General features: G+C 49.3%; 1 protein-coding gene across 1 annotated transcript in view; it reads right to left on the bottom strand.

Annotated features, from left to right (window-relative positions):
* LOC128897394 (alpha-2-macroglobulin-like protein 1) overlaps window positions 1-12011 on the bottom strand; it is a 53191-nt gene that overhangs the window by 27134 nt on the left and 14046 nt on the right. Inside the window, exons 9-16 of the mRNA XM_054163963.1 lie at window positions 9547-9664; window positions 8053-8162; window positions 7556-7726; window positions 6062-6286; window positions 5870-5933; window positions 4213-4358; window positions 3918-4067; window positions 2911-3108 (exon numbers count right to left, since the gene is read on the bottom strand). Coding sequence (XP_054019938.1) covers window positions 2911-3108; window positions 3918-4067; window positions 4213-4358; window positions 5870-5933; window positions 6062-6286; window positions 7556-7726; window positions 8053-8162; window positions 9547-9664 — 1182 coding nt within the window. The remainder of the gene's footprint in view (window positions 1-2910; window positions 3109-3917; window positions 4068-4212; window positions 4359-5869; window positions 5934-6061; window positions 6287-7555; window positions 7727-8052; window positions 8163-9546; window positions 9665-12011) is intronic.

Genomic DNA, 12011 nt, shown 5'->3' with positions numbered 1-12011 from the left:
ATGATGGACTCAATGTCCTCGTCCAGATCATCAATAAAGATGTTAAAGAGCACCAAACAAAGATGTTAAAGACCTCCAAGAACATCAAGTTCAACATCAACCCAAAACCACCATGCCCACTACACCATGTCCTGAAGTGTGTCTGATGGCACAGTGTGTCTTAGGGTCCATCTCTCTCCCCACCTCTGAGCATACCAGGCACATGGTGGTGTTGCACCTCAGCCTGACCTGCTACATGATGCATACAGAGAATGAAGAATTGCCCTCCTCCCAAAGCCTGGTCCTGGCCTCTCACACCAGAGGAGGCTTTCTCCAGTTGGGATTGCTGGTGTGACCACTCACATGTGCATGCCCCCCCACACAGTCATTACTTTGCTGCCAGTTTACTGCCCAGTCCAACACAGAGTTATCCTCCTCTTTCACCTGCTTTTCATTTCTACTGATATTTCCCTCCTTTCCCCAGACCATCTTTTCTGGGAGAGGCCTAGAGAAGGGCAATGAAGCTGGTGAGGGATCTGAAGAACAGGTCTTGTGAGGAGCATCTGAGGGAACTGGGGTTGTTTAGTCTGCAGAAAAGCAGACTGAGAGGAGACCTTCTTGCTCTCAACAACTCCCTGACAGGAGACTGTAGTGAAGTGAATGTTGGCCTCTTCCACGTAAGAAGTGAAAGGACAAGAGCAAGTGGTTAGGTGACAATGGTGTGGGGAAGCCTTTAGCCAGGTCAGGTGATCCAAGCCTGTATGAGGGCCATAAGGGTGAGAGGGGAGGTTTAGATTGGCTATTAGGAAAGATTTCTTTGCTGAAAGCATGGTCTGACATTGAAACAGGCTGCCCAGGGAAGTGGTGGAGTCACCATCCCTGAAGGTGCTAAAAAATGTGTAGACATGGCACTTGGGTACACAGTTTAGTGGGCATGGCAGGGTTGCGTTGACAGTTGGACTTGATAATCTTAGAGGTCTTTTCCAACCTTAATGATTGTATAATTCCTTCAGGTGCTTTTCCTTCCAACCCCTATAAAATCTGAGGGTCCTGAGGTTGGGATAGACAGGGAGTTGTGTTCTAAGCATCTTCCTAATCAATGGGAGTAGAGTAGAGTAGAGTAGAGTAGAGTAGAGTAGAGTAGAGTAGAGTAGAGTGGAATAGAATAGAATAGAATAGAATAGAATAGAATAGAATAGAAAGAACAGAACAGAACAGAACAGGTTGGAAGAGACCTTCAAGATCATTGTGTCCAACCTATCACCCAACACCACCTAATCAACTAAACCATGGCTCCAAGCACCCTATCAAGTCTCCTTCTGAACACCTCCAGTGATGGTGACTCCACCACCTCCCTGGGCAGCACATTCCAATGGGCAATAACTCTCTCTGTGTAGAACTTCCTCCTAACCTCCAGACTAAACTTCCCCTGGCACAGCTTTAGACTCTGTCATCTTGTTCTGGTGCTGCTTGCCTGGGAGAAGAGACCAACCCCCACCTGGATACAACCTCCCTTAAGGTGGGTGTAGAGAGCAAGAAGGTCTCCCCTGAGCCTCCTCATCTCCAGGCTAAGCAACCCCAGCTCCCTCAGCCTCTCCTCACAGGGCTGTGTTCCAAATTCCTCCCCAACTTTGTTGCCCTTCTCTGGATGCGCTCCAGCAAGTCAACCTCCTTCCTCAACTGAGGGGCCCAGAACTGGACACAGGACTCAAGGCGTGGCCTAACCAGTGCAGTGTACAGGGGCAGAATGACCTCCCTGCTCCTGCTGGCTACTCTGTTCCTGATGCAGGCCAGGATGCCATTGGCCTTTTTGGCCACCTGGGCACACTGCAGGCTCATGTTCAACCTACTATCAACCAGTACCCCCAGGTCCCTCTCTACCTGGCTGCTCTCAGCCACTCTGACCCCAGCCTGTAGCACTGCATGGGGTTGTTGTGGCCAATGTGCAGAACCTGGCACTTGGATGTGTTCAATCTCCTGCCCTTGGACTCTGCCCATCTGCCCAGCCTGTCCAGGTCCCTCTGCAGAACCTCTCTACCCTCCAACAGATCAACTCCTGCCCGCAGATTGGTGTCATCTGCAAATTTACTGATGATGGACTCAATGTCCTCATCCAGATCATCAATAAAGATGTTAAAGAGCATGGGGCCCAGCACTGATCCCTGGGGCACACCACTGGTGCCTGGCTGCCAGCTGGATGTGGCAGCATTCACCACCACTCTCTGGGCTCAGCCTCCAGCCAGTTCCTAACCTAGCTCAGAGTGCTGCTGTCCATGGCAGGGGCTGACAGCTTGGCCAGGAGTTTGCTGTGGGGGATGGTGTCAAAGGCCTTGCTGAAGTCCAGGCAGACTCCATCCACAGCCTGCCCCATATCCACCAGGCAGTCATCTGGACATAGAGAAGGAGATCAGGTTAGTGAGGCAGGACCTGCCCTTCCTCAAGCCATGCTGGCTGGGCCTGATCCCTTGGCCATCCTGTAAGTGCTCTGTGATTGCACTCAAGATGACCTGTTACCATTTATCCAATTTATCAGTCTGGGAGCATTGAGTGTCAGAGATCTCTTAGCTGAGACGCTTGGCAAACTCAGACCCTGTAGCTGACAGTGTTTAGAGGAAAGATAATCTGTGAAGCTACCCAGTGCTGGCCTGGGCTATGAAAGGTTTAGGTTGGATGTTAGGAAAAAGTTCTGTACAGAGAGAGTGATTGCCCATTGGAATGGCCTGCATGGGGAGGTGGTGGAGTCACCATCATTGGAGGTGTTCAGGAGGAGACTTGATGGGGTGCTTGGTGCCATGGGTTAGTTGTTTAGGTGGTGTTGGACTGGTTGATGGGTTGGACGCGATGATCTTGAAGGTCTCTTCCAACCTGGTTTATTCTATGTATTCTAAGGCTCAGCTCTGCTATTTCAGGTTTTATGGAAATTAGATTTACCTGTAGAAGTTCATAAATATCTGGTTGGGACACAGCATAAGAGTATCTGTCATGCATCAATGGTGTCATTGTTCCTGGTGGAATGGTGGTCTGAGAGGAAGCAACGATTCCTGGGCTCTTGTGCATAGTACAGTAGTCACTGTAGTAGTCTGTAAGGGTGCTGGAGTGCTCCTGAGTGTAGCTGAACATGTTGTATACCTGTAGACAGAGAATAAAAACAGTACAGGTGGGAAGCTTTCCATTTTCTGTGACTGCAGAAAGCAAAGGTTGGATCCTGCCTGCCACAAAACCAAAGGCTTTCGAGTTTCATGGAGAGGCTCTGCAAGTTTTCAGTTGCATAACACCAGACATGAATGTGAACCCTTCAGAGGTATCACTGCACAGCTGTGGCCACTTCTAGCTCATGGGTGGTACTTGTGATCTCAGTGGACACAGGTAAGACACCTTCCCTGTAAGGGTCATTAGATAGCTTCTCATCTGACTGACCCACCAAGAGTGGCAAGAGGCAATTCGAGGGTCCTTAGACCAAATGCATCCCAGGTCTAGAGGAGAAATGGGACCCTTTCCCAGCCAGGGCACCACTTCCATTCACAGATTAGAGTGTAAGAGCTGTCTGGCTCACATCAGCTGGAACCAGGACAGAACCTAACACACACTGGGCTTTTGGTTTTTCTTCATCACTGTATTTTTTCAGAGCCCTGTCATGAATCAGTTTAGGAGATGGAAGTCTCTTGCCATCTGATTAGCTCTGTGGCAAAGCACTCTGTAGTTTAACAAGGATATGACTTTAGGTTGTTCTTGGGGATAACAGGAGGTTATTTTATTAGATCTCTCCACAAAGACTGGAAAGTTTTACTTGTGTCTTGATTTTTTGCTCATTAAGCCACCTTCTGTCCCTGTTCTAGTACTGCTCCTTATTAACCAGTGCCTGCAACCAAACACTCAAAAGGCCAACATCAAAACTCAAAACGCCAACATCAGCAAGGCTCAGCTCTTAGGTGACTCACACTGCTCTTGGATAGCTCAGCTTCTGGCCTCAGCAGAAGGACCCCCTGGTCTACAGCACGGATGCTACACAGGGAGCCTGGTGCAGCTTGCAAATGGAGACGGACAGAGGATCCTGGGAGAGCCACGGTGTCTGAGAAGCCCAGCTTCACCTGAAACAGAAGAAAGGACTGAAGGCATTGGCAGAGGAAGGAAAGGGGCTGTGGCTACTGGGTTCTTTTGGCCATCTCTTGCCCTTTTGAAGTTAATTAGCTGCATCCAGCCTACCTGCCCCTCTGTGTTTTCAGCACTACTCACATGGTTCCTGAAGCACTTGGGGACTTTCAGACTGAAGGTGTCGGCTGCCACTTGGCCATCAGGGAAGGGAATGTAAACAAAGAGGGCTGCCGTGGGTGAAATGAGGTCAACAGGCAGAGTGACATTGAAAGCTCCACTATACTGACCTGAAGGAAGCAGGAGAAATAGAGTAAGTGTGGGAAGAGGCAAGGAAGTCTGTCTCCAAGAATCACAGCAGCAACAAGTCCATCTCTATAATACAGAAGTATTCATAGTATCATAGTATCAGCCAGGGTTGGAAGGGACCACAAGGATCATCCAGTTCCAACCCCCCTGCCATGGGCAGGGACACCCCACACCAGATCAGCCTGGCCAGAGCCTCAGCCAGCCTGGCCTTAAACACCTCCAGGGACAGGGCCTCAACCACCTCCCTGGACAACCCATTCCAGGGCTTCACCACTCTCATGGGGAAGAACTTCCTCCTCACCTCCAGCCTGAATCTCCCCACCTCCAGCTTCATTCCATTCCCCCTAGTCCTATCACTACCTGAGATCCTGAGCAGTCCCTCCCCAGCCTTCTTGGAGCCCCCTTCAGATACTGGAAGGCCACAATGAGGTCACCTGGGAGCCTTCTCTTCTCCAGACTGAACAGCCCCAACTCCTTCAGTCTGTCCTCACAGGAGAGGTGCTCCAGCCCTCTGATCATCCTTGTGGCCCTTCTCTGGACACCTTCCAGCACCTCCAGATCCCTTTTGTCATAGGGGCTCCAGACCTGGAGGCAGTACTCCAGGTGGGGTCTCAGCAGAGCTGAGCAGAGGGGGAGAATCCCCTCCCTTGCCCTGCTGGCCACACTTCTCTTGCTGCAGCCCAGGCTCTGATTGGCTTTCTGGGCTGCAAGTGCACACTGAGAGCTCCTGGTGAGCTTCTCCTCCCCCAGCACCCCCAAGTCTCTCTCCTCAGGGCTGCTTTCCAGCCAGTCCCTGCCCAGCCTGCATTTGTGCCTGGGATTGCCTCTACCCAGCTGCAGGACCCTGCCCTTGGTCTTGTTGAAGCTCATGAGGTTGGCTTGTGCCCACCTCTCCAGCCTGTCCAGGTCCCTCTGGATAGATCCCTTCCCTCCAGCTGTCTGCTGCCCCACACAGCTTGGTGTCATCAGCAAACTTGCTGCTTGGGTCAAAACTCTTCTGCTTTGCTTCAGAGAAGGCCACAGCTGGACCAGGATGTTAGTTTGGGCAATTTTGTAGCAGTGACCTTACATCATGGAGGGAAGATGTCCCTGCTCTCTGCAAGCAGGTTGGACTAGATGACCTTTAAAGGCCCCTTCCAACTCAAATGATTCTGTGATTCTATGATCTTGGCAATGCATGCACGTGGAAGAGAAATTACTTTCCACCTGAGTCCAGCAAAAAAGATTCTGGGATTTTTCTTGCAGGTGGCTTATAATTCCTGTTTGGCAGATGAGCTTGGACAATTTCATCATCTGAATTGAGAGAAAACATAAATAAATAGGGAAATCAAAAGAGAGAGTGGAGAGAGAGAATATTTGCTATTTCCTCTTCATTTTTCTGGTTGTTCTGTTGTTTCTTATTGGTCTCAGACCTCTTTTCTGCCCTTCCCCATTTAGGGAAGGACCTTCCTGTTGAATCCTTAATCTGTTCCTGTTGTTGCAATGCTTTTACCTAGTGGTGCCTCAAGAGGTACTGTTGTTTGGCCGTGGTGCTTCAGGGATCCTCTGGACAAAACCTAAAGGGTAATGAACAGAAAAAGGGTTGAAAGTGCCTCTGCTCCATGTCTCTGGGCCAGCAAATGCTCTGTGCTGACAGAGACCTGTTGCAAAGCTGACCTCATTCCCAGCACTATCCTGCACTTACCAAGTGGTAGAAGTCTGCTCTGGTAGCCCCCTCCCCCAGCTCTGTGGCTAGGATGCGATAGTGCACGGTGACCTGCTGCATGTCCCCGCAGAGCAGCATTGCCTGCACTGGCTGGATCCTCACAGAGCTGTGGCTGGAAGAGTAGAAGGCCCTCAGTGTGAGGGATGCAGTGCCATGAGACACCTTAACTTTTCCACCACTCAGGTCCTCTGGGTGGGTCTCTGCCTGTGGAACAGAAAAGGTGGTTCAGTGTCTGAGTGTTCTTACAGCTCTCCCCATGCCCAATCCAAGACTGACACAAGAGTGGGCTCTGAACTCTTCCAGGTTCTGGTGCCTGCCTCCATCTAAGCCAAGCTCAGTCAGCCTCTTTCTGTGGTGCTTGGCATTGGATGCTCCACCACACCCTGGGATAAGTAGCACCTAAAACAGGAGACAAGGTGCTGTGTACTACTAGGACCTGGGCTACAGCCTAAACTTCTGCAGTGCTGCTGCTGCTACCCAAGGAGAAAGCCAGATCAACAGATTGTGTAGAGTGGCTTATGAAGTCTGTGGATCAAACTGCTGAATCCTTTGCTTCTGTCTGGTATATGTGGAAAGCATCACGATGGATCTGCCCCAATAATGTATTTCACTGTTCAGAGTTATTCCACTTGCACTCTGAATTTATTTTAATATTTGCCCTGATCCATAGGGTAGAGGTGGTAGGGGACAACTGAAAATCAACAGCCTTGCTCATCTTTCACCTGTGACCTATTTGCACTGAGCCTATGATAGTAGAACCTTGACTTCCAGCAAGGTCAAGATCCATCATCTAACATACTGTATGCACTCTGATAAAGAGATAGGGCTGACCTTGAAAGTTTAGCTAGGACAGATATTAGAATCCCACCACTACAACCAGGCAAGAGAGACTTCATTTTGCATGAGAAAGCAGATGCAAGCTTTTATCTGTCAGTTCCTTGTTGGGTTCTGTTTGGTCCATCCTGGTTACCTGCTTGCAGCAACTGCTTCCTTACTAGCCTGCCTTCTTTCTCCCCTAAACTTGATGTCTTTTATTCCAGTTCTTGCCTAACTCTTATGCTACAAGGAAACATCCTGCAAACTGGTCATTAACATTTCCTTCTCTACATGTATTTTCAGGTACTTCTTCCCTAGCTCCTTTCCTACCTTCCCTCTCTATTCCACGTGGGAGTTTTTCCTTTGTGCTCTCTGTACAGTCCCACAAAGCCTGTCGTACCTCAGACAGGAGAGCAATGTTGGTAGACCTCAGTATCAGCTTCATCTCTCTCTTCACCTCTCCCCATGTCTCCCAGCTGCTCATTAAGTGTGTGGCACCATGGGTCAGTATGCTGGCTTTGATATTCTATGGGCTATTCTTGCCCTAGATTTGTCATTTCACTGCTCCAGGCTATATCAAGACAATGACACAGACAACAGGTCTGAGAGATGCATTGCTTAGAGCTAACCAAATCCAGTGTAGTTATTTGGCTCAACCTGTAGTAGAACGTTGCTGCTGTTGTCCCATGCTGATGTCTCTAAGATGAAAGAGGCCATCCCAGTGTCATCTGTGAAGTAGGTCTTGGTCTGCTTCTTGCTACCATAGGACACTGTAAGAATCACTTCCTTATTCTTCAGATGTGTCCCATTGGGACTTTTGAGTTTCAGCTGTAATGGTGCAGAGAACAGAGAGAGAGTTGGAGGCCTCAGGACTGAAAATCTACCTCCCAGTTCCCCTCTCTGCAAAGTGACTCTCTGTGAACTCCTCCAGCCCCTGCCCATTTGTGGCAGCCATCTGCCTCATCTGGCAGAGCCATGTGTCTATCCTGTGCTCACACTTTTGAATTGCCTCTTGGCAGAGGGGTCAAGGAGAGAATGGGACAGAGGACTGTGCTAGCAGCTTTGGGCAGCTCCAAACAAGAGGGTCTCTCTGTGCCCACCATCCCCTTCAGCACAGCTATTAGGCTTTCCACGTGTCTGCCCTCTCCACTTACATTTCCATAGTAGGGAGCTCCTTGCTGGTAGTAGTAGCTTGTCCCCCAGAACTGTAGTGCTGTGATCTCAAAAGTTACCCTGCAGTTCTCAGTGGTGTTGAACTCCACTCCTAGGAAAGACAGGAGGTGCATGCAGGTGAGTATCATGTCTGAGCAAAGGCAGCAGGATTGGATGGACTGAGGTAAGGAACATAGAGAGGAGACTAATTTCTCCATGTAACTTCAGGAGTCATTTAACATCCCATGCACACACACACACATTTGGCAGCAGTGCCCTACATTCTGAAATTCTAGCATGACAGCAGTCAACCAGAAGGTCACTGCCAAACAATTTTCAAATGCTCCTCCTGACTTTACTTAAGACAGAGTCATAGAATCACAGAATCATTGTGGTTGGAAAACACCTTTAAGACCATTGAGTTCACCCATTACCTAACTATACCAAGTCCACACCTCCCAGGATGATGATTTAACCAGCTCTCTGGGGAGCCTGATCCAGTGTTTGACAACAACCCTGTCAGTGAAGAAGGTTCTTCTAATAGCCAACCTAAATCTCCCCTGGTGCAACTCGAGGCCATTTCCTCTCGTACTATCACTTGTTACTAGACAGAAGAGACCAACCCTCACCTCATTCCAGCCTCCTTTCAGAAAGTTGTAGAGAGCGAGAAGGTCTCCCCTCAGCCTCCTTTCCTCCAGACTAACCAAGCCCAGGTCCCTCAGCCACTCCTGAAGACCTGTAAGATGATCCCACTCACATTCTCCTCCCATTCTCACAGCTGAGTCACTAGAAGGCAACATTTCCCCTTGCCTTCACCAGGTCAGTTTCCTGTCTCGCAAGGTGGTGTGCATCTGAGATGACTGCAGCTGCTGGCTAAGTGAATGTGTCACTGCTTTCAGCAAGGGGCTGCAGAGCACTGCCTGGCTTGTAAGGAAGGGTTTCTAAAACATTGCAGGAGAGGAAACCTTACAGGATGCAAGAGAGGAGGCTCAGGGGAGGCCTTATTGCTGTCTACAACTACATGAAGGGAGGTTGTAGCCAGGTGGGGGTTGGTCTCTTCTCCCAGGTAACCAGCACCAGAACAAGAGGACACAGTCTTAAGCTGTGCCAGGGGAAGTTTAGGCTGGAGGTGAGGAGAAAGTTCTTCACTGAGAGAGTAATTGGCCATTGGAATGTGCTGCCCAGGGAGGTGGTGGAGTCACCATCCCTGGAGGTGTTCAAGAGGGGACTGGATGTGGCATTTGAAGCCATGGTTTAGCAGTCCTGAGGTGCTGGGTGACAGGTTGGACTTGATGATCTCTGAATTCTTTTCCAACCTTGTTGAATCTATGATTCTGTGACTCTATGGCTACATGGCAGCCAGAGAAACCTTCAGGGGTTTGTTGGGAAGAGCAAAGTATCTATAAGGAGTCTGACCTGAAAAAAACAAAGACAAGAATGTTGTGTGACTGTAAAGTGAAAGATTTTCCATGAAGTGTAGAATCAGTTTTTGCTACCTGTTCCACTTTCCTTCAGAAAAGCCACAGCTTCCAGGTTGAAATCATAACTGTCACCACGTTTCTGGTGGTAGGCCTTAATGTTCACCTCAGTGGCAAAGCAGCCGTCCTTGTCAGTCTGGGGATGTGAAATGGTATCTGTTAACCAGTCATGAAGGCACTCAGCCCTTCTGCAGTGCAGATCAAACCCAAAGCCCAGGAATCACAGATGGTAGGGGCTGGAAGGGACCTCTGGTGATCATTTAGTCTAACTAACCAGGCATCCTGGCTAGCCTCAGGAACAGTGTGGCCAGCAGGAGCAGGGAGGTCATTCTGCCCTGTACTCAGCACTGGTTAGGCCACACCTTGAGTCCTGTGTCCAGTTCTGGGCCCCTCAGTTTAGGAAGGAGGTTGACTTGCTGGAAGGTGTCCAGAGAAGGGCAACAAAGTTGGTGAGGGGCTTGGAACACAGCCCTGTGAGGAGAGGCTGAGGGAGCTGGGGTTGCTTAGCCTGGAGAGGAGGAGGCTCAGGGGAGACCTTCTTGCTCTCTACAACTCCCTGAAGGGAGGTTGTAGACAGGCAGCGGTTGGTCTCTTCTCCCAGGCAACCAGCACCAGAACAAGAGGACACAGTCTCAGGCTGCACCAGGGGAGGTTCAGGCTGGAGGTTGGGAGGAAGTTCTACACAGAGAGAGTGATTGCCCATTGGGATGTGCTGCCCAGGGAGGTGGTGGGGTCACCATCACTGGAGGTGTTCAGGAGGAGGCTTGATAGGGTGCTTGGAGCCATGGTTTAGTTGATCAGGTGGTGTTGGATGATAGGTTGGACACGATGATCTTGAAGGTCTCTTCCAACCTGATCTATTCTATTCTATTCTATTCTATTCTATTCTATTCTATTCTATTCTATTCTATTCTATTCTATTCTATTCTATTCTATTATCCCCTGATAAAGCTGGGTCTCCCAGAGCAGGTCACATAGGTGTGTTTTGAAAGTCATAGTATCATAGTATCAGCCAGGGTTGGAAGGGACCACAAGGATCATCTAGTTCCAACCCCCCTGCCATGGGCAGGGACACCCCAGACTAGATCAGGCTGGCCAGAGCCAAGTCTCCCAAGAAGACTCCATAAGCTCTCTGGGCAGCCTGTTCCAGTGCTCTGGCACCCTCACAAGAAAGACATTTTTCTTACATTCAAATGAAACCTACTGTGGTCTAGTGTGTGCCTTAGCTCCTTGGCTTTTCACTGGGCACCACTGAAAACAGCCTAGCCCCAGCCTAAGTTTACAAGGACATGACTAAGACACGAGTTAAAGGAGCAGCTTCCATATGGCATGAAACATACTTCTTTTTGTGGAGAAGCCACTAGGAGGAGATGCTGTTTCACCTTCTCATCTTTACACTCTCTCATGTGCCAGTAGCAACCATGAGCTGTCATTTCTTCCTGCAAACATGGTTTCTTCTACAATGGCATGAGTTATCAGTAGGTATGTGCTAAGTTACTTTAGAATATGTAAACAAGAGGTTCATTATGTAAAATATATAAACAATAGGAGGAGAAGAGGAGGCTCAGGGGAGACCTCAGGGGAGACAACTACCTGAAGGGAGGTTGTAGCCAGGTGGGGGTTGGTCTCTTCTCCCAGGCAAGCAGCACCAGAACAAGAGGACACAGTCTCAAGCTGTGCCAGGGGAGGTTCAGGCTGGATGTTAGGAAGAAGTTCTTCCCAGAAAGAGAGATTTGCCCATTGGAATGTGCTGCCTAGGGAGGTGGTGGAGTCACCATCACTGGAGGTGTTTAGAAGGAGCCTGGCTGAGGCACTTGGTGCCATGGTTTAGTTGATTAGATGGTGTTGATTGATAAGTTGGACTTGATGATCTCCAAGGTCTGGTTAATTCTATTCTATTCCATCCTAGAGATGAAGGAGTAAACACTGTGTTGAACTGCAGCTGCTTGCTTAGGTGCCAGAAGTAGTTTCTGTGTCTCCAGGACAGCTGCTTCTGGGGAACAGCCCATTAGGTGTTCACACCAGATGGAAAGGTGGTCCTAAAAATCATTCAGGCTGTCAATATGGAGAGTGTACTTTTTATCTCCCTGTTGCAATACCTCCTTTGTAGGCAAATCTACAGCAGAATTATGGAATTATAGAGTCATTAAGGTTGGGAAAGATCTCCAAGCTCATCAGTTCCAACTGTCAGCTCGACACCACCATTCCCACTAAACTACGTCCAAGAGAGCCAAGTCTACACTTTCCTCCCCACCACCTCCAGGGATGGTGAATCCACCACTTCACTAGGCAGTGATTGATCACTTTATCAGTAAAGAAACTTTTCCTAATAGCCAACCTAAACCTCCCCTGGCACAACTCGAGGCCATTCCTACGGTCATGTCACTTCAGAGAAGAGACCAACACCTGCCTCACTACAACCTTCTCTCAGGTAGTTGTAGAGACCAAAAAGGTCTCCTCTCACCCTCCTTTTCTCCAGACTA

This window comes from Dryobates pubescens, chromosome 8, assembly GCF_014839835.1.
Source record: "Dryobates pubescens isolate bDryPub1 chromosome 8, bDryPub1.pri, whole genome shotgun sequence".
Lineage (NCBI taxonomy): Eukaryota > Metazoa > Chordata > Aves > Piciformes > Picidae > Dryobates > Dryobates pubescens.
Note: the sequence above shows the minus strand (reverse complement) of the source record. Positions and strands in the feature narration are given on the sequence as shown.